This window comes from Coregonus clupeaformis, chromosome 7, assembly GCF_020615455.1.
Source record: "Coregonus clupeaformis isolate EN_2021a chromosome 7, ASM2061545v1, whole genome shotgun sequence".
NCBI lineage: Eukaryota > Metazoa > Chordata > Actinopteri > Salmoniformes > Salmonidae > Coregonus > Coregonus clupeaformis.
This window is the reverse complement of record NC_059198.1, coordinates 35617923-35644844: the sequence shown is the minus strand read 5'-3', so window position 1 is coordinate 35644844 and position 26922 is coordinate 35617923. Positions and strand designations below refer to the sequence as shown.

At 44.4% G+C, this 26922-nt stretch overlaps 2 protein-coding genes across 2 annotated transcripts in view; one reads left to right on the top strand and one right to left on the bottom strand.

Annotated features, from left to right (window-relative positions):
* Positions 1-616: 616 nt before the first annotated feature.
* Positions 617-3288, bottom strand: LOC121569352 (carbohydrate sulfotransferase 2-like). The gene has a single exon (XM_041880240.2). It carries the CDS (start codon positions 2574-2576, stop codon positions 1179-1181), a length of 1398 nt encoding a protein of 465 aa, XP_041736174.2. The 5' UTR covers positions 2577-3288; the 3' UTR covers positions 617-1178.
* Positions 3289-8679: 5391 nt separating this feature from the next.
* The window catches only part of LOC121569353 (short transient receptor potential channel 1), a 50221-nt gene continuing 31978 nt past the window's right edge, over positions 8680-26922 (top strand). The window contains exons 1-7 of the mRNA XM_041880241.2: positions 8680-9260; positions 11571-11707; positions 13136-13237; positions 13909-14111; positions 15285-15416; positions 16692-16887; positions 21709-22045. Coding sequence (XP_041736175.1) covers positions 9095-9260; positions 11571-11707; positions 13136-13237; positions 13909-14111; positions 15285-15416; positions 16692-16887; positions 21709-22045 — 1273 coding nt within the window. The 5' untranslated portion in view covers positions 8680-9094. The remainder of the gene's footprint in view (positions 9261-11570; positions 11708-13135; positions 13238-13908; positions 14112-15284; positions 15417-16691; positions 16888-21708; positions 22046-26922) is intronic.

The window sequence follows — 26922 nt, the reverse complement described above, 5'->3', positions numbered from 1 at the left end:
CGTATTCTGTGATGTATATAAAGTGTAATATTGGGATGCAAACTCAAAATTGAAGACATTTCAACTCTATATCTCACATGGTACAGATGTCTTCTTTTTTTAAGCCCATAACCATGTGTGTGAGGTGTATACTTTTGTTTTAAAGTAGATTTGTTTAAGACTACCAAGAAACACTGTGTAACCCTGATTTAGCCCACTGCAGTAAAAGGTTCAATTCGTTTTCTATTTTCTATTCTCCAGATTTAATTGTAGCATAAAGTGCCAGTAAACTACATTGGTCATGAGCTATCCCTGTGTTACATGGGTCAAACTTGTAACAAAACATACTGAAATGTTTTTATTTTGTTCAGAAGGGATGCCAGAGCTACTCGGCTTCTGTAAGATGTTTTTCAAAGCAGTTTGGCTAAATCACCTATTTGCATCAAGAGATCTAGTCCTGTAAAAAACGTAGAATGACACCAGGCTATACTCACAGTGACACTGTGAGAAATCCTTCCACAACTGCTGTGCCATCATGATCTACTATTAGTGGGCCAACATCTATCGTCATCTGGGATGTCCCGCTGTTATAAAGTCTGTATCAACTAATAAACCTGAAACCTTCCTTTGAGCAACATTATAATTATAACAGACCAGTTTAATGATTGTCTCGGAGTCCATCCAGTAATCACAACGTAACATAACCTGCTCAAACAATTACATTTGTCATGAATGAATTGCTTTTTTTTGTCGCCCATTTTTTTTCTCTCTCACTTTTACAGACAGTATGGATACTGGAAAACCAAGTATTTTCTCAGGTTTGGAACATTCAAAATAACCCCCAAAAACGTCCACTTTTGAAGTGTTTTGTTAACAATATACATGAACCATACACTATTTGTTTGTTTCCGTAGTTGTAGTTTCAATATTCAAGGTCATTGTTCGTAGGCCTTCTTACTTTGTCAAAAACATACAGTTGTCCAGACACAAAAGTAATGGTCCTGTCAAATATGACTGTCTGCAATTGAACTTAAAAATAAAACTAAGATACATTGAATGTGGCCAAAAAGTGGAATTCCTCAAAAAAACACATTCCAAAGTAAAGCTTTTTAATTCCACGATTAACTGAATGGCACTAGATGCTAAATGAACATTAAATTCACTCTTTGGTGGAAAAGGAAAAAAATCCTGTTTTTCTGTCACAGATTGGAGACAGTCAGTAAAGACTTCCTGAGGTCCTTGACCTCTCCGGCCGTCCTGACTCTGTCGTAGCCCAGGACAGCCATGGCGTGATGGCAGTAGTCCTCCACCTGTTTGATCTGCTGGATGCTGAGCACTGTTCTCCATGCGCTGGCAGCCTGTGTGGCGTTCCTGGAGGACACTATGAACGGCTTGGAGGACGAGCTAGACCCGCCGGTCATGTTCAGAGCGAACGACTCAATGTCACGGTTGGTGGTGAGGTTGGCGAAGCGGTAGACGTTCCTCAGGATCTTCACAGGGTTCTCCACCAAGTCCTCATAACGAACGGCCATGTACTTCCCTTTGAGCCAGTTGGGAGGGTTTAAGGCAGTCCTCAGGGTCCTGGAGGTGCGCTCACAGATGACCTCCATGGCTCCGATGGAGTGGTAGTCCGAGCCGTCCTTCTTGTTGGCTTTGCGGTTAGGGTCTACGAAGGGGATTCTGCGGAGCTTAGGGTCCCTGCTCCGGACCACCTGCAGATTCTCCCGGATCAACCCGTGTCTGGACTTGATCCTGGAGTTGGCCACGGCCCGGGGGTCCCTGACCAGGTGGACTACCTTCACGTCCAGGGACGGGTCCTCCATGAGGGGGGCGAGAACGTTAACGTCCAGGATACGCACCCCTTTAATTACAATAGTGCTGTATTTGAGGCACTCCTCCTCTAGTAGTCTAAGGCTTTGAGGGGGACACTTTTTACACACCTTGTCGTTCACCATACCCACCACCTCTTTCCTGTAGGCGGTGCAGAGGGGGTAGGAGCACACCACCTTATTCAGGGTGGCCCCAAAGAGTCCCAGGGAGGTAAAGTTCTTTCCCCCTGGGCTGTTGTACAGTTGGAACACAGAGAGATCACAGCGGTATAAGGAGCTGAGCATGTCCCTGGCCGCCCCCTGTAAAGACACAGCGTCTCCCGGGTACAGCTTCTGCCAGATGTGCCACATGGGTTCATACAGGAAAAACACTTCAGGATTTTGGTTAAACAGCTCCCCGAAAAAGGAGGACCCAGACCTCCATGTGGTCAGAACATAGACCAACTGTCTCTTTTTGGCCAGGTGGGGTTTGTAGAGGAACCTGATGTCTGACCTGCCTTGATAGGAAGCGCTCCTCATCTGGTGATTGCACTGCTGGGGCACTTTGGTCCATTTATAATTGGCCAAGTTCAGCATGGTCAGCACCAGCAGTAAGAAATAAGCTATAAACAACACAATCCGCTTTCTGCGTAGCACATTCATCACGATGCCGGGCTGAGCTATTATCTTGGTATGGTTCCTGTGCGTTTTGAGCTTTCTCCAGTAGCCAGCATCCTTATCCCAAGGCGCTGTCAACTTCGGTTGTCCATGGTATTGTTTCCCTCTCATCTGTAACCTAGGAGTGGCTCTGACCACTGGGCGAAAACTTCTTACATTTACAATAGGCAACTGTTATTGCATATCTCCGGTGGGAACTGATTCACCGAATCCAAAGTTAAATCATTGCAACTGGGCACAGACGTCAATTCAACGTCTATTTCACGTTGGTTTAACGTCATTTCATTGAAATTACATGGAAACAACGTTGATTCAACTAGTGTGTGTCCAGTGGGTTAGGTAATACTCCAGCCAACACATATTCGAATTCACAATCCAAAATACGATAACACAGCCCTGCTTTTACTGCAGTGCGCAAGGCTCTTCACATGAAAGAGCGATGCCATGAACACGTTTCCATTGCGGAATTACAGTTCTTATTGCGGTTGGCATGCCATCAAAACAAAAAGAGTAGCCGTTTATCCAAACAATGTATGCCCTCCTTGACAACATTCAGGGTAGGCGTCTCTGCGCAGTTAAAATCTGATACGCCCCAGTATAGATGGAGCCTACACGTTCACTGAACAACGGCACACAAGTACTAGCCTACATTAGTAATTACGTTCTCCGGCTTCTTCTTAGTTCCTTTTGATAAACGTCGCCAGTATATCCAGAAGGGCAGTCTAATCGTCCAAAGATATTTCCGTTCTTTCAAGCTTGTATCTGGAACTAATTGAAACTGGACTGATTCAATCAGAGACTACAGGAAGAAAGATCCTCCCTCCCCCAGCCGCCATTGGAGAGTGAAATTATACTTGGGTTAGCGAGTCGCCCCCTTGGCTCTTCCACACGCCTGTCAACAACGCACTGCCCTGGAGACGCCCACATTTGAAAACAAAGGGTGCGTTCGAGCGGATCACCTTGATCAAAATGTTGATCAACGTGGGTCACCACCTTTGAAAGTGTGTTGCATTATGGATATAAAACTTGTCCGACCTGCGACTACATGTCGAAATGTGGAAATACATGTCAACATGTGGAAATCTCTGCAGTTGCTCCTCACCAACTGCAACTTGAAGTAGGAACCAAATAATTGTGGGAGACAACCTTCTGTTTTTTTGGAAGCAAAAGGCACTACATGAACATAAATGGTTGATGTCATTGGTGATTATCACTGCATGTTTACTGTTTTGGGTGGATGACTACATAGGCCTACATCTAATCCAGATTTCTAACATAAATAAATTAAATATCCTACTTGCGACAATAAAAGCTAATATATTTATCTAGATGTTACTGTAATGTGTCCCATGTTAAAGCCTACAATTAGTTTGGTCTGTAATATTGTTGTCACCAAATTCTAATTTGTTGATTGTATATTAAGTGTGAATACACCTGTATACATATTATAGGCTACATATGGGTTATTGTAAGGGATTACTATACTGGCAATTTTAGAGGCTTAATCTGTGTCCGGGAAACCGGCCCTTAATGAGCAAGTACCCCAGACACCAGTCGTGGGGTCAATGCCAAGTACATTTGACTGCTTGGCATATTGCTTGGCATATTGTTATCCAGTAACTTATGTGAACTGAGGTACATGTAGTCTAATCCTGTTCATATTGTTTACCCAGTAACTTATTTGACAGGGCCCTGTGTAGCTCAGTTGGTAGAGCATGGCGCTTGCAACGCCAGGGTTGTGGGTTCGATTCCCACGGGGGGCCAGTATGAAAATGTATGCACTCACTAACTGTAAGTCACTCTGGATAAGAGTGTCTGCTTAATGACTAAAAAATTGAGGTACATATTGTCTAATACTTTTCATATTGTTTATCCAGTAACTTATGTTAACTGAGGTACATGTAGTCTAATACTTTTCATATTGTTTATCCAGTAACTTATGTGAACTGAGGTACATCCCATATCTTTGTAGTGAGAGAAACTAATTACTCTGTTGACAGGCTAGATTCATGTCCCTCTCTCTCCGGACTGGTGGAGATCTTGCTGATCTGCCCTGGTTCCAGAGGGTCGTTAATTACTCTGCGCATGCTCGAGCTCCAAGAACCGTCTCTGAAACTTCTATTAGGTTCTAGAACTCGCCATGAAATAGCACTAGAGCGAACTATGAATGCATGTGCATAAACTACAGGCTATAACAATAACCATCTCTAAACTAACATACTATGCATAAATACTCATGCAATTAAGACAATATAAACAACATGCAGATGTCTTATCTGAAATATACACAAACATTAGCTGCATGTTACAAACAGGCAGTGATGGAAAATTGTCGTACTTGAGTAAAAGTAATGATAACTTAATAGAAAATGACTGAAGTAAAAGTGAACGTAAAATACTACTTGAGTAAAAGTCTAAAAGTATTTGGTTTTAAATGCACTTAAGCGTGCGTTCGTAAATTCACTCTGGCTATCTACTCCGATTTCAGAGCACTCTCGTCTGTGTGCCAGAGTGCAGAATAACTGATTAATTTACGAACGTGCAACACGCGTTGAATATGACCGGTGTCAGTAGCCAGAGTGAATTTACGAACCAGACCGCACAATTTCTTGTTTTTTTTTTAATTTACGGATAGCCAGGGCACACTCCAATACTCAGACATAATTTAAAAACGAAGCATTTGTGTTTAGTGAGTCCGCCAGATCAGAGGCAGTAAGGATGACCAGGGATGTTCTCTTGATCAGTGTGTGAATTTGACAATTTTTGCTGTCCTGCTAAGCATTCAAAATGTAATGAGTACTTTTTGGGTGTCAGGGTATGGAGTAAAAAGTACATTATTTTCTTCAGGAATATAATGAAGTAAAAGTAAAAGTTGTCAAAAATAGAAATAGTAAAGTAAAGTAAATTCACTCTGGCAATTTACTCTGATTTCAGAAAACTCTCGTTGGTGTGCCAGAGCGCAGAATAACTGATGAATTTATGAAGGTGCAACACCTGTTTAAAATGTTTTAATTAAATTGTTCCCAGCAGCACAGTTACAGTCACCAAGCTCTAGATAACATGAAAACAGCCTAACCAGCTCTGCTAGGGCGAGTAAAATGGTAAGAGTGAGCTGTTCTCTCATTTGTGTCTGGAAGTAGCTAGCCAACGTTAGCCAGTTAGCTTGGGTGCTTGACTGCAGTTAAGAGGTCCGAACACTCGGATCAACCCTACTCCTTGGCCAGAGCGTCCAGTGTGCGCTCTGAACGCTCCTCGAGACATGTCAGTTCATGCTGCAAGAGCTCTGATAGGTTGGAGGACGTCCTCCGGAAGTTGTCATAATTACTGTGTAAGTCTATGGAAGGGGGTGAGAACCATGAGCCTTCTAGTTTTTGAATTGAAGTCAATGTACCCAGAGGAGGACGGAAGCTAGCTGTCCTCCGGCTACACCATGGTGCTACCCTACAGAGGGCTGCTGAGGCTACTGTAGACCTTCATTGCAAAACATTGTAGTTAAATAAATTATTTGGTGACGTGAATATATTTAGTATAGTTTTATCTAAAAATGATAACTTTTTTAGTGTTTCACTATTTGTATTTGTATGAAATTCACCTTCCTCCTCTGAGGAGCCTCTACTGTATACTTAAGTACTTTACACCACTGCAAACAGTACTGTATGTTACAAATGTAAGAAAGTAACTACAAGTGATTGAGCATTGCTAACAGCATAAAACCCACAACAGTAAACCCAAAACTCACTATATGGATGCAAGCACAATCTAACTAGTAAACACACTGATAACTTGATCGGCAGCCAAACTTGTCTTCATCTGCCTACAAGGTTAGCCACTCTGACCTGGAATGGGAGGGTTCAGAGTCCAAATGTGCATTCGGGCACTCTAATTGGTGGAAACCAGGATGCTATGATAGACACCTGAAAAGGGAAGAAACCCCCCTAACGGGACTGTGGGTAAAGTCACGTGCACACACATGGCATTTTTTACAGTTTCAACGTTACATTGTTTCATATCAAGTATGTGTGGCAATATTTTTCAAATCGGATGTTTTGTTTCATTTTATTTATTTGGGGGGTGTTTTGTTTTATTGTCAGAGTCAGAGAGAACAGACAATAGCCTACATTCAATGTTTGTTATTAACATTATAGATCATCTGTCTCTCTACCATGTCTGTCTTTCCTTCTCATTTATAGGCAGTGAGCAATCGATAGCTCCCATTACATACATTTGTTTTGCCCACAGTCTCAACAGGTTACTCTAGACCTGGTTAAACGGTAGGCAATGAGCAGTTCCCTTTGAGAGCCGGTCAACCCGCTAACTGAACTGCCAATCCTGACCTGCCAATCCTGACCTGTCCTTTTTCTCACTAGGCAAATTGGAATCAGCGGTAATCTGCTATTCGACATCTGTCAGCGTGGAATTGACAGGGCTGGGAAGCGATAAACCCATGTGTTTTAGGGCACCCAAATGCTCAACAGACTGAAAATCATCTGCTCACGCGTGTCAATTAATGTGTTATTAGAACAATGGAAGCCACAAAGGGGAGGGTTTGGGCATCTCTATTAGGAGTCAAGCAAGTCCTGCAGTTGTCTCAAGATTATATAGGCGATTTTAGTTCAGTGATAGGCTACTCTTTTAGTTCAGTGATAGGCTACTCTTTTAGTTCAGTGATAGGCAACTCTTTTAGTTCAGTGATAGGCTACTCTTTTAGTTCAGTGATAGGCTACTCTTTTCTTTAAAGGATTTCTTCATGGTAAATGTTTATTTTCATTACTCTAGGCCTTTGGATTAAGTCACAGTGTGCTCTAAAGTTGCTTTGGAAAGACTGCCATCTGCTGGGGCGAGGCGGAATATGTCAATTCCAGTTTGGTTTGATAGAAAAATAAGATTAAGAAACTGAATTGATTCATTGTGAAATGTATTCTTTGTTCTCTAGAACTAGGCCTACAGTTATTTCACGAGATGTGTTCACCCAGACTAGAAAAAAATATCACATTTTACATGAAATACACCCCATGGTGAAAGATGCATGTCTGCACCATAAATAATAGGCCATTGTAATAATAATATGCCATTTAGCAGACGCTTTTATCCAAAGCGACTTACAGTCATGCGTGCATAATTTTTTTGGGGTGTATGGGTGGTCCCGGGGATCGAACCCACTACCTTGGCGTTACAAGCGCTGTGCTCTACCAGCTGAGCTACAGAGGACCAAATTACCAATGTAATTTGACCATCATGTATCCCAGTCTTCCTGGGTTTAATGGTGCAAGGGCATGTTCATTACCTAAAAGCTCTCTTGTATTAAATGGTGCAGTATTTATACCTGTGTGATTTTAAAAGTGACATTTATCTGCAGTTACACAATGTCCTCAAAGTCACGCTGCTCCTAGAAACATTGGTATTATATTGATCTAATATGGACACATCACGTGCAGGCACACACACACACACAGTGTTGTAAAACTAACCTTGTGGGGACACACCATTCAGTCCCATTAAAAATCCTATTTTCCCTAACCCGTACCCTTACCCTAACCTTAACCCTAACCTTAACCCGAAAACCTAACCTTAACCCTAACCCTAAACCTAACCCTAGCTCCTAACCCTAACCTTAAAACTAACCCTAGCTCCTAAACCTTAAACCTAATTCTAACCCTAACACGAATTCTAACCTTAACCATAAACCCCTTAGAAATAGCATTTGACATTGTGGGGACTAACAAAATGTCCCCAGTTGGTCAAGTTTATGTGTGTGTGTGTGGTCAAACATGTCCACACACACAGACACACACAGACACAATGTGGTCATATATATAATTCCTGTTATATAAACAAATTAGAGCAAGGTAAATAGCCAATTCTTGGAGATTTTATGTTAAGAATGTGCAAATTGAAACTTTGAGACAATATTATTCCAAATCAAACCGCATATTTTAGCATTATGTTAGCCGACTATGATTGTAATACAGTATTTTGGAAATACGTCAGAGGGAACCTTTTGAACTAGCTGTATTTCTTCATCTCTTTAAATTTGATTATCAAATAACCTAAACGTCCTCAGCTCTTCGTCATCTGATGTAGGCTACATTATGTGTAGGATGTAGATATTTTTTATTTTCTGAAGACTATCTAAAATAAAATATAATAATGGTTAAAAAAAATAGAAGGCAAGCTTGTTATGTAAATGTGGACTGCTGAGGATGCTGCCTGCGTGCGCGAGATGAGAAAGCAGGTGGAGAATGAGTTGCGCAGCGCGCAACGCGCAGCAGCAACACCATCTGGACCATTGCGCTAAGATCCTGCGAAGCCGTGCGAGAAAACGGTGCTTGTAAACACGCTGATGGAGATGGATAATTATGCGCACTGACGGTGTCCAGTATGTTTACACTTGAAGAAGAATAGCGTGTCAAAATGAAATTACGAGGAAACAACTGGAAGGTCGTTACGCGCGCCAAACGCCGACGCTGCGTAAAAACGGAGGAAACGTTACCAACACGGATGCAACAACAATAATAGCCTAGCCTACATATTATTGTCTACAACTGCCGTTCTTTAGCGGGAAATAAAGTAAAAGTCTTTGTGTAGTATATGTCATCCTGACGGGCTTTTGGTCGTTGGCGCCTAGTGGGATGCGCATCAGGGTTCTGCCCTATTCCTTCTCAGTCGTAATGGCCGCTCTGTATCAGTGCACGGACGTGTCCTCTCCGGATTCATTTCTGGCCCTGAAAGACTTGAGGGAGGTTAAGGAGGAGACTACTCTAGACGAGAAGCTCTTCCTACTGGCCTGTGAGAAAGGTGAGTTGTTAAAGGCTTTTGGGTAGATTCGTTTATATTTATATATATCTTTTTTTTTTATCCCAACATTTTGTACAGGACATGGCATTGGCTAAACATGTTATGTATTGCATGGAACACAGGTGTATAAAATCAAGGCGAATTTAATCGTTTTAGGCCTCCCATAATCAATTAATCAAATAAGAACAATTATGTTATTGATAGCGGTTGTGAAATCATCTGTTGCAAATAGCATAATAATAATAGCGGTATCACTTTGTGACAGTGTCATCTTAAGGTGCTCTATAAGGTAGTATGGTGTGAAAATGTAGTATTTTATTCTCTGAAACACTTCATTTAATATTACACAGTTCTTACCAACAGTCTCCTACCTTATTATGGGTGAGTTTACTTTTACAGCCTCGTGCAGCTGCCTACACGTAGCTACACTGGAAGTTTGCCCACAGGGCTGAGTTATTTCCGGTGGACTCGGGAGATCTGCTCTAGTATAGAGCACGATGGACCCCCGTATTATCGGCATTCAACAGCGTTAAGAAATATTTTACCTTCAACAGCGTTACCTTGTGATCCAGGTCTCCGATGTTGGGGGGAAATTAGCTAAGCTTTGTCATAGTTTTACTAGCAGGCTTTACTGCTCAGGTTGTGAAAGTGAGGTGACGCCCTAATTGCTCCTGTAATAATAATAATATAATATGCCATTTAGCAGACGCTTTTATCCAAAGCGACTTACAGTCATGCGTGCATAATTTTTTTTGGGTGTATGGGTGGTCCCGGGGATCGAACCCACTACCTTGGCGTTACAAGCGCCGTGCTCTACCAGCTGAGCTCTGGATAAGGGTGTCTGCTAAATGAATAACACGTTAATGTGAAGCTTGTGAAGAAGACTATATACTGTACGTTTAGTGTATTCTGTCATACATCCCAAGTTTCACATGAAGGCTTGAATGAAACAACTTGTTTGCATGGGTGGCCCGTTAGGTAATTCCCATGAAAGGACAGGAGACAAACACACACACACACACACACACACACACACACACACACACACACACACACACACACACACACACACACACACACACCATGTGTATGTAATTCCCATGAGAGGAGGGGTAGTCAAGACAGAAGCAAGAAGCTATGAATGTTTATAGTAACAGTAGCCCAATAAAAACAGCGATAGTATTTGAAATCAATGACAAGTGAAGCTGAGGCGGATGTTTGCATAGTGCTCAGTGTCTCCCAGACAGTCTTACCATATAAAGCCAGTGTAAACATGGCCCAACAGACTGTCTTTGTCCTTTGAGGGAGATTGTTATTGTTTCAGTAAGCTGGGAGTGGAGGGTGCTGGGGTGTTGGAGTGGAGGGTGTTGGGGTGTTGTAGTCTGTTGGGTGTGTGTTTGTTGTGTGTGTGTGTATCTTTGTGTGTTTGTGTGTCTATGTGTGTGTGTGTTATGTGTGTGTTGTATGTGTGTGTGTGTAATGTGTGTGTTGTGTGTGTGTGTGTGTGTTTGTGTATCTTTGTGTGGTGTGTTGTGTGTGTGTATCTTTGTGTGTTAAGTGTGTGTGTGTGTGTCTCTTTGTGTGTGTGTGTGTGTGTGTGTGTGTGTGTGGGTGTATCATTGTGTGTTGTGTGTGTGTGTATCTTTGTGTGTGTTATGTGTGTATCCTTGTGTGTGTTGTGTGTGTTAATGTGTGTGTATCTTTGTGTGTTGTGTGTGTGTGAATGTGTATCTTTGTGTGTGTTGTGTGTGTGTGTGCATGTGTATCTTTGTGTGTGTTGTGTGTGTGTGTGTATCTTTGTGTGTGTTGTGTGTGTGTATCTATGTGTGTTGTGTGTGTGTGTATGTGTATCTTTGTGTGTGTTGTGTGTGTATGTGTATCTTTGTGTGTGTTGTGTGTGTGTGTATGTGTATCTTTGTGTGTGTTGTGTGTGTGTGTATCTTTGTGTGTTGTGTGTGTGTGTGTATCTTTGTGTGTGTTGTGTGTTGTGTGTGTGTGTATCTTTGTGTGTGTTGTGTGTTGTGTGTATCTTTGTGTGTGTTGTGTGTGTGTGTGTATCTTTGTGTGTGTTGTGTGTGTGTATCTATGTGTGTTGTGTGTGTGTGTATGTGTATCTTTGTGTGTGTTGTGTGTGTATGTGTATCTTTGTGTGTGTTGTGTGTGTGTGTATGTGTATCTTTGTGTGTGTTGTGTGTGTGTGTATCTTTGTGTGTTGTGTGTGTGTGTGTGTATCTTTGTGTGTGTTGTGTGTTGTGTGTGTGTGTGTATCTTTGTGTGTGTTGTGTGTGCTGTAACTCCACATTGTTCCAGGTGACTGCTACATGGTGAAGAGGCTGCTGGAGGAGAAGGCAGACTGTGTAGACGTGCTGGGGAGAGACGCTGTCACCATCTCCATAGAGAACCAAAACCTGGACATCCTTAAGCTGCTGCTGGAGCATGGCTGCCAGGTAATATACACACACACACACACACACACACACACACACACACACACACACACACACACACACACACACACACACACACACGTAGGTACGCGCACACACTGAGCACACACACATACTCTCTCTCTCTCTCTCTCTCTCTCTTTCTCTTTCTCTTTCTCTTTCTCTTTCTCTCTCTCTCTCTCTTTCTCTTTCTCTTTCTCTCTCTCTCTCTCTCTCTTTCTCTTTCTCTTTCTCTTTCTCTCTCTCTCTCTCTCTCTCTCTCTCTCTCTCTCTCTCTCTCTCTCTCTCTTTCTCTCTCTCTCTCTCTCTCTCTCTCTCTCTCTCTCTCTCTCTCTCTCTCTCTCTCTCTCTCTCTCTCTCAGTTCAATTCAAAGGGCTTTATTGCCGAAGCAAGTGAACAAAGACATTTCAAATGTCATATTATGTATATATACAGTGTTGTAACAATGTGCAAATAGTTAAAGTACAAAAGGGAAAATAAATCAACAAAAATATGGGTTGTATTTACAATGGAGTTTGTTCTTCACTGGTTGCCCTTTTCTTGTGGCAACAGGTCACAAATCTTGCTGCATACTGTGGTATTTCACCCAATAAATATGAGAGTTTGTCAAATTGGATATGAGTTTCTTTCTCTCTCTCTCTCTCTCTCTCTCTCTCTCTCTCTCTCTCTCTCTCTCTCTCTCTCTCTCTCTCTCTCTCTCTCTCTCTCTCTACTGACAACACCTTCTAACACCTACTAGTTTACTGACAACACCTTCTAACACCTGCTAGTTTACTGACAACACCTTCTAACACCTACTAGTTTACTGACAACACCTTCTAACACCTACTAGTTTACTAACAACACCTTCTAACACCTACTAGTTTACTGACAACACCTTCTAACACCTACTAGTTTACTGACAACACCTTCTAACACCTACTAGTTTACTGACAACACCTTCTAACACCTACTAGTTTACTGACAACACCTTCTAACACCTGCTAGTTTACTAACAACACCTTCTAACACCTACTAGTTTACTGACAACACCTTCTAACACCTACTAGTTTACTAACAACACCTTCTAACACCTACTAGTTTACTGACAACACCTTCTAACACCTACTAGTTTACTGACAACACCTTCTAACACCTACTAGTATACTAACAACACCTTCTAACACCTACTAGTTTACTAACAACACCATCTAACACCTATTCGTTTACTGACAACACCTTCTAACACCTACTAGTTTACTAACAACACCTTCTAACACCTACTAGTTTACTGACAACACCTTCTAACACCTACTAGTTTACTGACAACACCTTCTTCGAAGTGACATTTTGGAAGCTAACCTGTACAACTATCTTCTACCCTGACTATGTTGTCTGTGTTGTCTGTGTTGTCTGTGTTGTCTGTGTTGTGTCTGTGTTTGTTCCAGACAACAGATGCTCTGTTAGTGGCCATCGACTCAGAGGTGGTGGGAGCTGTGGACATCCTCCTCAACTATTGCCCCAGGAGGTCCTCCAAGCCCTCCATCGCTGTTAGTCTGTTCTCTTCTCCACCATTGTATTACTTTTTTTATGAATGAATGAATGAATAATTTGTTTTATTTTCATGTCAAATCGCCAGTTGGCAACCCATCCCTTACAGGATCAATTGACACATTAAACAAACATTACAATGATGCTTACAATGAGTCCTCCGGTGTACTGCGCAGTACACACCACATACAAAGAATGACAAATGTCGACATGATAATAAACAGTGCTTGACTTGGACTGAAATAAGTGCCGGTACTCATTTTGCATGCCGGTACTGTTTATATTTTTGAGCAGAACCTCCACAATAGTTTTGAGCTACAGTAATATTCTATAAGAGGAACAGGAGCTCAAGCGGTAGAACATTTGAGGTGCCGGAACTCAGCTCCGGAACTCAGCTCCGGAACTCAGCTCCGGTGAGCTTCTGCCCAAGTCAAACACTGTTAATAAATAATGTTATCCAATCAATAAAGATAATAATTACCTGCTCCAACCAAATGACCTCCTGTCCTTATCCTGATCATGTTTCAGATTTTCATCAATAATGCAATAGTCCAAAAATATATTGAAGAGCAGAAAACACTTTACTTCATTGGAGAACTGAATGTTTTTAGCGCATTAAAGACTGCATCAATAACAACAAGCATATTCTTATTTCCTCGCTCTCTGTCAGAAACTGATGCAGCGGCGTGTGAACACAGAGTACTCCACCACCATGGATGTGGCTCCAGTGATCCTGGCGGCCCATAGGAACAACTATGAGATCCTGACCATGTTGCTGAAGCACGATATCTCCCTGCCCAGGCCACACGCTGTGGGCTGTGAGTGTACTCTCTGTAACGCCAAGAACAAGAAGGACAGCCTTCGACACTCCAGGTAACATCCTGTAGAACACACACGCATGCACGGGAGCACACACAGACACACACACACACTTTTTTCAGCTAGGAAGGTCTCTGTGTGGGGTATTTCCTCTGTAGAAAGGTATATTCACCAGGCAAGTAGTTTATTAATACTCCTAACCACACTATAACCACACTACACCATCAGTCAATACTCCTAACCACACTACAACCACACTACACCATCAGTCAATACTCCAAACCACACTACAACCACACTACACCATCAGTCAATACTCCAAACCACACTACAACCACACTACACCATCAGTCAATACTCCAAACCACACTACAACCACACTACACCATCAGTCAATACTCCAAACCACACTACAACCACACTACACCATCAGTCAATACTCCTAACCACACTACAACCACACTACACCATCAGTCAATACTCCAAACCACACTACAACCACACTACACCATCAGTCAATACTCCAAACCACACTACAACCCCACTACACCATCAGTCAATACTCCAAACCAGTGTAGGGAACAGGGTGCCATTTACGACAACCACAGACTCCACTGACCAGTGCTAGATGAAATAAACAGGATGACTTGTCTTTTACAGATAGGAGGAAACATACTGTACCACCCTTGTCTTAGAGGCAAATAGGAGATCTTCTGGGATTCTGTTTAGAAGTGTTACCATGAACTGATGCTATATTCAGCTTGGTGTTTCTAACTGTATGACCTCTCACACACCACACTCTGAATCAACACACAGATCACGACACCCCACACTCTGAATCAACACACAGATCACGACACACCACACTCTGAATCAACACACAGATCACAACACACCACACTGTGAAACACAAGTTTTGTTACTCTCGTCTGCTTAGTATGTCTGTCTTTCTTTCTCTCTCTCTCTCACTCTCTGTCTCTCTCTGTCTCTCTCTCTCTGTCTCTCTCTCTCTCTCTCTCTCTCTCTCTCTCTCTCTCTCTCTCTCTCTCTCTCTCTCTCTCTCTCTCTCTCTCTCTCTCTCTCTCTCTCTCTCTCTCTCTCTCTCTCTCTCTCTCTCTCTCTCTCTCTCTCTCTCTCTCTCTCTCCCTCTCTCTACTCTCTCTCTCTCTCTCTCCCCTCCCTCCCTCCCTCCCTCCCTCCCTCCCTCCCTCCCCCACCCCTCCCCAGGTTTCGTCTGGACATCTACAGGTGCCTGGCCAGCCCATCTCTGATCATGCTGACCGAGGAGGACCCCATCCTTAGGGCCTTTGAGCTGAGTGCTGACCTCAGAGAGCTCAGCCTGGTGGAGGTGGAGTTTAGGTACGCTACAAACACACACACACACACACACACACACACACACACACACACACACACACACACACACACACACACACACACACACACACACACACACACACAGCCTCAAAGCCTGGTGGTGGTGTTCAGGTGAGAGCTTCTATCAGGACATTCAAAAGCCCTCTTCCATAGCCTTCTACAACTGTTTGTCCGTTGTGTTTCTGTTCTATGACTGGTTTATGAAAGGCTGTATGGGTATTAAACACAAAGACTACTCTGAGCACCACAATGCCTACTCCACCCATGCTCTACCAAGGTTTTCCAGCACACAGCTTCGACCTATTACAGTAGCTATGTTGGTATTGTACTTCAAACAATGTGCATGCAGGTTGCTTAGGATTCGAACCTTCTCAAACAGCCTTGACCTTGGCTAAATAAATCAAATTAAATTGAATGGTAATCACTTTAGCTGTTTTAATAATTCTCTGTGTCTCTTTGACACCCACACTTATCTTCCGCATCTTCCTCTCCTCTTCCCCCTCTCCTTTCCTCTCCTTCCCTCTCCTCTTCCCCCTCTCCTCTCCTCTCCTCTCCTCTCCTTTCCTCTCCTTTCCTCTCCTCTCCTCTTCCCCCCTCTCCTCTCCTCTCCTCTCCTCTCCTCTCCTCTCCTCTCCTCTCCTCTCCTCTCCTCCTCCTCTCCTCTCCTCTCTCCTCTCTCCCTCTCCTCTCCTCTCCTCTCCTCCTCTCCTCTCCTCTCCTCTCCTCTCCTCTCCTCTCCTCTCCTCTCTCCACTCCTCTCCTCTCCTCTCCACTCCTCTCCTCTCCTCTTTCCCCTTTCCTCTCCTCTCCTCTTCCCCCTTTCCTCTCCTCTCCTTTCCTCTCCTCTCCTCTCCTCTCCTCTCCACTCCTCTCCTCTTCCCCCTCTCCTTTCCTCTCCTCTTCCCCCTCTCCTTTACTCTCCTCTTCCCCCTCTCCTTTACTCTCCTCTTCCCCCTCTCCTCTCCTTTCTTCTCCTCTCCACTCCACTCCACTCCACTCCTCTCCTCTTCCCCCTTTCCTTTCCTTTCCTCTCCTCTCCTCTCCTCTCCCTCTCTCCTCTCCTCTTCCCCCACTCCTCTCCTCTTCCCCCTCTCCTCTCCTTTCCTCTCCTCTCCTCTCCACTCATCTCCTCTTCCCCCTCTCCTCTCCTCTACTCTCCTCTCCACTCCTCTCCTCTTCCCCCTCTCCTCTCCTTTCCTCTCTTCCCCTCTCCTTTCCTCTCCTCTTCTCCATCTCCTCTCTTCTCCATGGTTCCAGGAATGACTATGAGGAGTTGGCTAAGCAGTGTAAGATGTTTGCTAAGGACCTCCTGGCCCAGGCGCGTAACTCCAGAGAGCTGGAGGTGATCCTCAACCACACGGCCAACGAAGGCACGGTGGACAAGAGAGGCCTGATGGGGGAACGCATCAACCTCAGCCGACTCAAACTAGCCATCAAGTACAACCAGAAAGAGGTGAGGCTGAAACTAACTAGCCATCAAGTACAACCAGAAAGAGGTGAGGCTGAAATTAACTAGCCATCAAATACAACCAGAAAGAGTTGAGGCTAAAACTAACTAGCCATCAAGTATAACCAGAAAGAGTTGAGGCTAAAACTAACTGGCCATCAAGTATAACCAGAAAGAGTTGAGGCTAAAACTAACTAGCCATCAAGTACAACCAGAAAGATTTGAGGCTAAAACTAACTAGCCATCAAGTACAACCAGAAAGAGTTGAGGCTAAAACTAACTGGCCATCAAGTACAACTAGAAATAGTTGAGGCTAAAGCTAACTAGCCATCAAGTACAACCAGAAAGTGTTGAGGCTAAAACGAACTCACCATCAAGTACAACCAGAAAGAGTTGAGGATAAAGCTAACTGGCCATCAAGTACAACCAGAAAGAGTTGAGGCTAAAACTAATTAGCCATCAAGTATAACTAGTAAGAGTTGAGGCTAAAGCTAACTAGCCATAAAACATTTTTTTTTTTTTTGTACAACCAGAAATAACATATCGGAGTCTTTTTTACGCACACAGGGATATATTGGTGCTTCAGAGGGCCACTCGGGGCAATATACAGTGGGGGAAAAAAGTATTTAGTCAGCCACCAATTGTGCAAGTTCTCCCACTTAAAAAGATGAGAGAGGCCTGTAATTTTCATCATAGGTACACGTTAACTATGACAGACAAAATGAGGAAAAAAAATCCAGAAAATCACATTGTAGGATTTTTAATGAATCTATTTGCAAATTATGGTGGAAAATAAGTATTTGGTCAATAACAAAAGTTTCTCAATACTTTGTTATATACCCTTTGTTGGCAATGACACAGGTCAAACGTTTTCTGTAAGTCTTCACATGGTTTTCACACACTGTTGCTGGTATTTTGGCCCATTCCTCCATGCAGATCTCCTCTAGAGCAGTGATGTTTTGGGGCTGTCGCTGGGCAACACAGACTTTCAACTCCCTCCAAAGATTTTCTATGGGGTTGAGATCTGGAGACTGGCTAGCCACTCCAGGACCTTGAAATGCTTCTTACGAAGCCACTCCTTCATTGCCCGGGCGGTATGTTTGGGATCATTGTCATGCTGAAAGACCCAGCCACGTTTCATCTTCAATGCCCTTGCTGATGGAAGGAGTTTTTCACTCAAAATCTCACGATACATTCCCCCATTCATTCTTTCCTTTACACGGATCAGTCGTCCTGGTCCCTTTGCAGAAAAACAGCCCCAAAGCATGATGTTTCCACCCCCATACTTCACAGTAGGTATGGTGTTCTTTGGATGCAACTCAGCATTCTTTGTCCTCCAAACACGACGAGTTGAGTTTTTACCAAAAAGTTATATTTTGGTTTCATCTGACATTCTCCCAATCCTCTTCTGGATCATCCAAATGCACTCTAGCAAACTTCAGACGGGCCTGGACATGTACTGGCTTAAGCAGGGGGACATGTCTGGCACTGCAGGATTTGAGTCCCTGGCGGCGTAGTGTGTTACTGATGGTAGGCTTTGTTACTTTGGTCCCAGCTCTCTGCAGGTCATTCACTAGGTCCCCCGTGTGGTTCTGGGATTTTTGCTCACCGTTCTTGTGATCATTTTGACCCACGGGTGAGATCTTGCGTGGAGCCCCAGATCGAGGGAGATTATCAGTGGTCTTGTATGTCTTCCATTTCCTAATAATTGCTCCCACAGTTGATTTCTTCAAACCAAGCTGCTTACCTATTGCAGATTCAGTCTTCCCAGCCTGGTGCAGGTCTACAATTTTGTTTCTGGTGTCCTTTGACAGCTCTTTGGTCTTGGCCATAGTGGAGTTTGGAGTGTGACTGTTTGAGGTTGTGGACAGGTGTCTTTTATACTGATAACAAGTTCAAACAGGTGCCATTAATGCAGGTAACGAGTGGAGGACAGAGGAGCCTCTTAAAGAAGAAGTTACAGGTCTGTGAGAGCCAGAAATCTTGCTTGTTTGTAGGTGACCAAATACTTATTTTCCACCATAATCTGCAAATAAATTCATTAAAAATCCTACAATGTGATTTTCTGGAATTTTTTCTCTCTCAATTTGTCTGTCATAGTTGACGTGTACCTATGAAGAAAATTACAGGCCTCTCTCATCTTTTTAAGTGGGAGAACTTGCACAATTGGTGGCTGACTAAATACTTTTTTTCCCCACTGTATCTAATTTTCTGTGTGGCCCTCTGAACCACGGTAAAGACTGTGGCCCCCAGGGCTAAATGACTTTGACACCCCTGCCCTAGAATGTATTTGTGTACAGTGTTAGGCTATAAAACATGATGAATAGGTGGAAATGGTTGACATTATGATGAAAGCACTGGATTTATAGCATGGCATCAGGGTTAGTGGATGTCATGCCTTTAGCGAGGTCAGTGCTTACCATTGTACGTTAAGGGTATTGATCATTTATATTTCTTTATTCATAGAACATACTGTATATCATATGAACTGTTTGGACTGTTTTATTGTAACGTACACTAACAACAGCAGACTGCTAGGGAAGAGAGGGTGATTATAGTGTTCATAGACTGTGAAGACCACAACAGCTGTTATTCCTGTAGTTGTCTGTTGGGGAAATATTACCCTGAATAAGCTATGGTCTCTCCAAGCTACATCCAGCTCAGAGCAGACCAGAGACATCGTGTTATGAGGGTGGATGTTTGAAGTTCATCTGTTATTCATATCTGGGAGGTTGTGTTTGGGTTATATATCACAGTGAGACTAGAGCAATGCTGCTGCCATTCTGTCTCACATTAAGAAATGACGTGTCAGAGAGCTAACCAATTATAATAATAATAAATAATAATAATATGCCATTTAGCAGACGCTTTTATCCAAAGCGACTTACAGTCATGTGTGCATACATTTTTACGTATGGGTGGTGCCGGGGATCGAACCCACTACCCTGGCGTTACAAGCGCCACGCTCTACCAGCTGAGCTACAGAGGACCATGCAATATAATATAATATAATATGCCATTTAGCAGACGCTGTTATCCAAAGCGACTTACAGTCATGCGTGCATACATTTTTAGGTATGGGTGGTCCCGGGGATCGAACCCACTACCCTGGCGTTACAAGCGCCATGCTCTACCAAATGGTACCCTATTCCCTTTAGAGTGCACTACTTTACATATGTAGTGCACTATATAAGGGGATAGGATGCCATTTGGGGCACTGTTTCTTCTACTGAACAAAAATATAAACGCAACATGCAACAATTTCAACGTTTTTACTACGTTTTTACTGAGTTACAGTTCATAGAAGGAAATCAGTTTATTTAAATAAATTCATCAGGACCTAATCTATGGATTTCACATGACTGGGCAGGGGCGCAGGTCCACCCACTTTGGAGCCAGGCCCAGACAATCAGAAAGAGTTTTTCCACACAAAGGGGCTTTAATACAGACAGAAATACTCCTCAGCACCCCCCATCCCCCTCCTCAGACAATCCCGCAGGTGAAGATGCAGGATGTGGAGGTCCTGGGCTGGCGTGGTTACACGTGGTCTGCCGGTTGTGAGGCCGGTTGGATGTGCTGCCAAATTCTCAAAAACAATGTTGGAGGCGGCTGATGATCGATAAATTAACCTTCAATTCTCTGGCAACAGCTCTAGTGAACATTCCTGCAGTCAGCATCCCAATTGCACGCTTCCTCAAAACTTGAGACATCTGTGGCATTGTGTTGTGTGACAAAACTGCACATTTTAGAGTGGCCTTTTATTGTCCCCAGCACAAGGTGCACATGTGTAATGATCATGCTGTTTAATCAGCTTATTGATATGCCACACCTGTCAGGTGGATGGATTATCTTGGCAAAGGAGAAATGCTCACTAATAGGGATGTAAACAAATGTTTGTTTGAGAGAAATAAGCTTTTTGGGATCTTTTATTTCAGCTCATGAAAAATGGGGCCAACATTTTACATGTTGCATTTATATTTTTGTTCAGAATATAACCTGTGCATCAGATCCATAACCACTGTCTCACTCTTCATAACCCTGATCAAATATGTGTTTGATAAATGCAGACACTGTTTGTGTTTTGTATTGGTGGTGGGATGTGGTCACAGAGTATATGACATTAGTACTGCTTGTAATGACTGGGAACCAACCATAAAGATGGGAGGGCTCAGCTGTCCACAGCCAACTAATCCAAGGCAAGACACGTGATAAACAAGCAAATTGACGGTCATGTGCATGTATCGTATTCTATAATGAATGCCCATTCTGAATAACCCATTACTTCTTCTATCTTTGTTTCCCTGTTGTCTCCTCCATCTCCATCCGTATCATTCTTCTGTGGCACTTCCTACTGTCCCTCCATGACACTACCTCCTCCTCCCCTCACCCTCCTTCACCTCCTCCCCTCACCATCCTCCACCACCTCCTCCTCCTCTCACTCTACTCCTCCTCCCCTCACCTCCTCCTCCCCTCGCCCTCCCCATCACCCTCCACCACCTCCTCCTCCCCTCACCTCATCCCCTCACCCTCCTCCTCCTCCCCTCACCTCCCTTCCCCCTCATCCTTCCCTCACCTCCTCCTCCCCTTCCCCTCCTCCTCCCCTCACCCTCCTCCACCTCCTCCTCCCCTCACCTCATCCCCTCACCCTCCTCCTCCTCCTCTCACCTCCTCCTCCTACCCTCACCCTCCTCGTCCTCCCCTCACATCCTCCCCTCACCCTCCTCCTCCTCTTCCCCTCACCCTCCTCCTCCTCCACCTCCTCCTCCCATTCCCCCTATTCCCCTCCCCTCACCTCCCCTCACTCTCACCCTCCTCCTCCACCTCCAGTTCGTGGCCCAGTCCAACTGCCAGCAATTCCTTAACACCGTCTGGTTCGGCGAGACAGCCAGCTACCGGCGTAAACACACGTGTCTGAAGATGGCCACGGTGCTGAGTGTGGCAGTGCTGTGGCCGCTGCTCTCTCTGTGCTATCTGGTGGTGCCGCGTTCCCGCGTGGGCCAGATCATCCACACGCCCTTCGTTAAGTTCATCATCCACAGTGCTTCCTACTTCACCTTCCTCCTGCTCCTCAACCTCTACTCTCTGGTGTACAACGAGGGCAAGAAGAACACCATGGGCCCCGCCTTGGAGATGATCGACTATCTACTCATACTCTGGATCATAGGTGAGACATCCCTCTCTCCTCTCCTCTCCTCTCCTCTCCTCTCCTCTCCTCTCCTCTCCTCTCCTCTCCTCTCCTCTCCTCTCCTCTCCTCTCCTCTCCTCTCCTCTCCTCTCCTCTCCTCTCCTCTCCTCTCCTCTCCTCTCCTCTCCTCTCCTCTCCTCTCCTCTCCTCTCCTCTCCTCTCTTCTCTCCTCACCTCCTCTCCCATCTCCTCCTCTCCCCTCCTCTCCTCCTCTTCCCTCCTCTCCCCTCCCCTCTCCTCCTCTCCCCTCCTCTCCCCTCCCTCTCCTCCTCTACCCTCTTCTCCCCTCCCCTCCACTCTCCTCCGCTCCCCTCTCCTCTGCTCCCCTCTCCTCCTCTCCCCTCTCTTCCCCTCTCCTCCCCTCTCCCCTCTCCTCCTCTCCCTCCCTCTCCTCCTCTCCCTCCCTCCCCCTCTCCTCCTCTCCCCTCCTCTCTTCTCCCCTCTCCTCCTCTCCCCACCCCTCCTCTCCTCTCACTGGAGATGATCGACAACCTGCTCATACTCTGGATCATAGTTGAGACATCACATTTTTTAAATATATATTTTAATTTTATTGTGACAGACATAGATGAGGGGTAACGTTTATATGCTGCAGGCAACGGTGTTACCTGCTAGCCTGGGGCACGGGTGAGAGTTCACTTAAATAACACCATTGGCTCAATTCCCGAAAAAAAAAATAAGAAAAAGGCCAAACCTCGTGTTGGAGTTCAGCAAGCAGGACGTCCTGACTTCTCATTGGATACGCCAGACTACAGTATAACTTCCTGTATTATGTCAAGCCCTTCCTGTGTGAAGATAGAGTTTAGTTTCACTGTCTTTGGTTAATCAACAACAGATGAATCAAATGAAATAGTGGAGAATAGCAAGGCAATGCATTGATTAGCATAGACCAGATCAGATTAGAATAGACATGTAGCTGTGTAGTTAGTAGGCCCAGACCTAACTGGTCCTCTCTACACCACCCTATCTGTGTAGTTAGTAGGCCCAGACCTAACTGGTCCTCTCTACACCACCCTATCTGTGTAGTTAGTAGGCCCAGACCTAACTGGTCCTCTCTACACCACCCTATCTGTGTAGTTAGTAGGCCCAGACCTAACTGGTCCTCTCTACACCACCCTATCTGTGTAGTTAGTAGGCCCAGACCTAACTGGTCCTCTCTACACCACCCTATCTGTGTAGTTAGTAGGCCCAGACCTAACTGGTCCTCTCTACACCACCCTATCTGGTACTGTAACACCAGTCTGCTATCATGATGACATCATCTATTCAGACCACGCTGATATCCTATTTTCCCTAACCCCTAACACTAAACCGTACCCTTACCCTAACCCTAACCTTAACCCTAACCCAAAAACCTAACCCTAGCTCCTAACCCTAAACCTAAACCTAACCCTAGCTCCTAAACCTAAACCTAACCCTATCTCCTAACTCTAAACCTAATTCTAACACTAATTCTAACCTTAACCCTAAACCCCCTAGAAATAGCATTTGACCTTGTGGGGACCAACAAAATGTCCCCAGTTGGTCAAATTGTTGTTTGTTTACTAGTATAGTTAAAAATGTCCACACACACACACACACACACACACACACACACACACACACACACACACACACATATCGATGACACTGTAGAATGACCTAATCTCCCCTCTCCTCTCTCCTCTCCCCATCCCCTCTCCCCTCTCCCCTCTCCCTCTCCCCCATCCCCTCTCCCCTCTCCCCTCTCCCCTCTCCCCTCTCCCCTCTCCCCTCTCCCCTCTCCCCTCCCATCTCATATTTCCCCTCACTCCTTTCTCCGCTGCCAACAAAACATGAACATGATCCTCCAATCAGTGCAATGGCCTGTGTTCCCAGGCAGACATTAGTCTCTAGCATCTCTCTGCTCTCCTCTATCTAGCATCTCTCTGCTCTCCTCTATCTAGCATCTCTCTGCTCTCCTCTATCTAGCATCTCTCTGCTCTCCTCTATCTAGCATCTCTCTGCTCTCCTCTATCTAGCATCTCTCTGCTCTCCTCTATCTAGCATCTCTCTGCTCTCCTCTATCTAGCATCTCTCTGCTCTCCTCTATCTAGCATCTCTCTGCTCTCCTCTATCTAGCATCTCTCTGCTCTCCTCTATCTAGCATATCTCTGCTCTCCTCTATCTAGCATCTCTCTGCTCTCCTCTATCTAGCATCTCTCTGCTCTCCTCTATCTAGCATCTCTCTGCTCTCCTCTATCTAGCATCTCTCTGCTCTCCTCTATCTAGCATCTCTCTGCTCTCCTCTATCTAGCATCTCTCTGCTCTCCTCTATCTAGCATCTCTCTGCTCTCCTCTATCTAGCATCTCTCTGCTCTCTAGAGAATGAGTCAGTTTCAATACCAGACCCAGTAGAAGGGGATAGAGAGAGAGGGAGGGAGGGGGACAAAGAGAGAGACAGAGAGAGAGAGAGAAAGAGAGAGGGTGAGAGAGAGAGAGAGAGAGAGAGTGAGAGGGTGAGAGAAAAAGAGAGAGAGAGAGAGTGAGAGAAAAAGAGAGAGAGAGACAGAGAGAGAGAGAGAAAGAGAGAGGGTGAGAGAGAGAGAGGGTGAGAGAGAGAGAGAGAGAGAGAGAGAGGGTGAGAGAAAAAGAGAGAGAGAGAGGGTGAGAGAAAAAGAGAGAGAGAGAGAGAGGGTGAGAGAAAAAGAGAGAGAGAAAGGGTGAGAGAAAAAGAGAGAGAGAGAGAGGGTGAGAGAAAAAGAGAGTGAGAGAGTGAGAGGGTGAGAGAAAAAGAGAGTGAGAGAGTGAGAGGGTGAGAGAAAAAGAGAGACAGAGAGGGTGAGAGAAAAAGAGAGAGAGAGAGGGTGAGAGAAAAAGAGAGTGAGAGAGTGAGAGGGTGAGAGAAAAAGAGAGAGAGAGAGGGTGAGAGAAAAAGAGAGAGAGAGAGGGTGAGAGAAAAAGAGAGTGAGAGAGTGAGAGGGTGAGAGAAAAAGACAGTGAGAGAGTGAGAGGGTGAGAGAAAAAGAGAGAGAGAGAGTGAGAGGGTGAGAGCCCTATTTGCTGAAATGAAACAATGTCTAGTTTATGTTTACTCTACTACATTTTACAGTTAGATTTATGTCATTTAGCAGACGCTCTTATCCAGAGCAACTTACAGTTAGTGAGTCATTTAGCAGACGCTCTTATCCAGAGCAATTTACAGTTAGTGAGTCATTTAGCAGACGCTCTTATCCAGAGCAACTTACAGTTAGTGAGTCATTTAGCAGACGCTCTTATCCAGAGCAACTTACAGTTAGTGAGTCATTTAGCAGACGCTCTTATCCAGAGCAACTTACAGTTAGTGAGTCATTTAGGAGACGCTCTTATCCAGAGCAACTTACAGTTAGTGAGTCATTTAGCAGACACTCTTATCCAGAGCAACTTACAGTTAGTGAGTCATTTAGCAGACGCTCTTATCCAGAGCAACTTACAGTTAGTGAGTCATTTAGCAGACGCTCTTATCCAGAGCAACTTACAGTTAGTGAGTCATTTAGCAGACGCTCTTATCCAGAGCAACTTACAGTTAGTGAGTGCATACAGTGAGGGAAAAAAGTATTTGATCCCCTGCTGATTTTGTACGTTTGCCCACTGACAAAGAAATGATCAGTCTATAATTTTAATGGTAGGTTTATTTGAACAGTGAGAGACAGAATAACAACAAAAAAATCCAGAAAAACGCATGTCAAAAATTTTATAAATTGATTTGCATTTTAATGAGGGAAATAAGTATTTGACCCCCTCTCAATCAGAAAGATTTCTGGCTCCCAGGTGTCTTTTATACAGGTAACGAGCTGAGATTAGGAGCACACTCTTAAAGGGAGTGCTCCTAATCTCAGTTTGTTACCTGTATTTTTTTATTTTACCTTTATTTAACTAGGCAAGTCAGTTAAGAACACATTCTTATTTACAATGACGGCCTACACCGGCCAAACCCGGAAGACGCTGGGCCAATTGTGTTTAAAAGACACCTGTCCACAGAAGCAATCACTCAATCAGATTCCAAACTCTCCACTATGGCCAAGACCAAAGAGCTCTCCAAGGATGTCAGGGACAAGATTGTAGACCTACACAAGGCTGGAATGGGCTACAATAATAATAATACGCCATTTAGCAGACGCTTTTATCCAAAGCGACTTACAGTCATGCGTGCATACATTTTTTTTTGTGTATTGGTGGTCCCGGGGATCAAACCCACTACCTTGGCGTTACAAGCACCGTGCTCTACCAGCTGAGCTACAGAGTACCACAGACCATCACCAAGCAGCTTGGTGAGAAGGTGACAACAGTTGGTGCGATTATTCGCAAATGGAAGAAACACAAAATAACTGTCAATCTCCCTCGGCCTGGGGCTCCATGCAAGATCTCACCTCGTGGAGTTGCAATGATCATGAGAACGGTGAGGAATCAGCCCAGAACTACACGGGAGGATATTGTCAATGATCTCAAGGCAGCTGGGACCATAGTCACCAAGAAAACTATTGGTAACACACTACGCCGTGAAGGACTGAAATCCTGCAGCGCCCGCAAGATGGACGGGGCCATGTACCGTCAAATCTTGGGTGAGAACCTCCTTCCCTTAGCCAGGGCATTGAAAATGGGTCGTGGATGGGTATTCCAGCATGACAATGACCCAAAACACACGGCCAAGGCAACAAAGGAGTGGCTAAAGAAGAAGCACATTAAGGTCCTGGAGTGGCCTAGCCAGTCTCCAGACCTTAATCCCATAGAATATCTGTGGAGGGAGCTGAAGGTTCGAGTTGCCAAACGTCAGCCTCGAAATCTTAATGACTTGGAGAAGATCTGCAAAGAGGTGTGGGACAAAATCCCTCCTGAGATGTGTGCAAACCTGGTGGCCA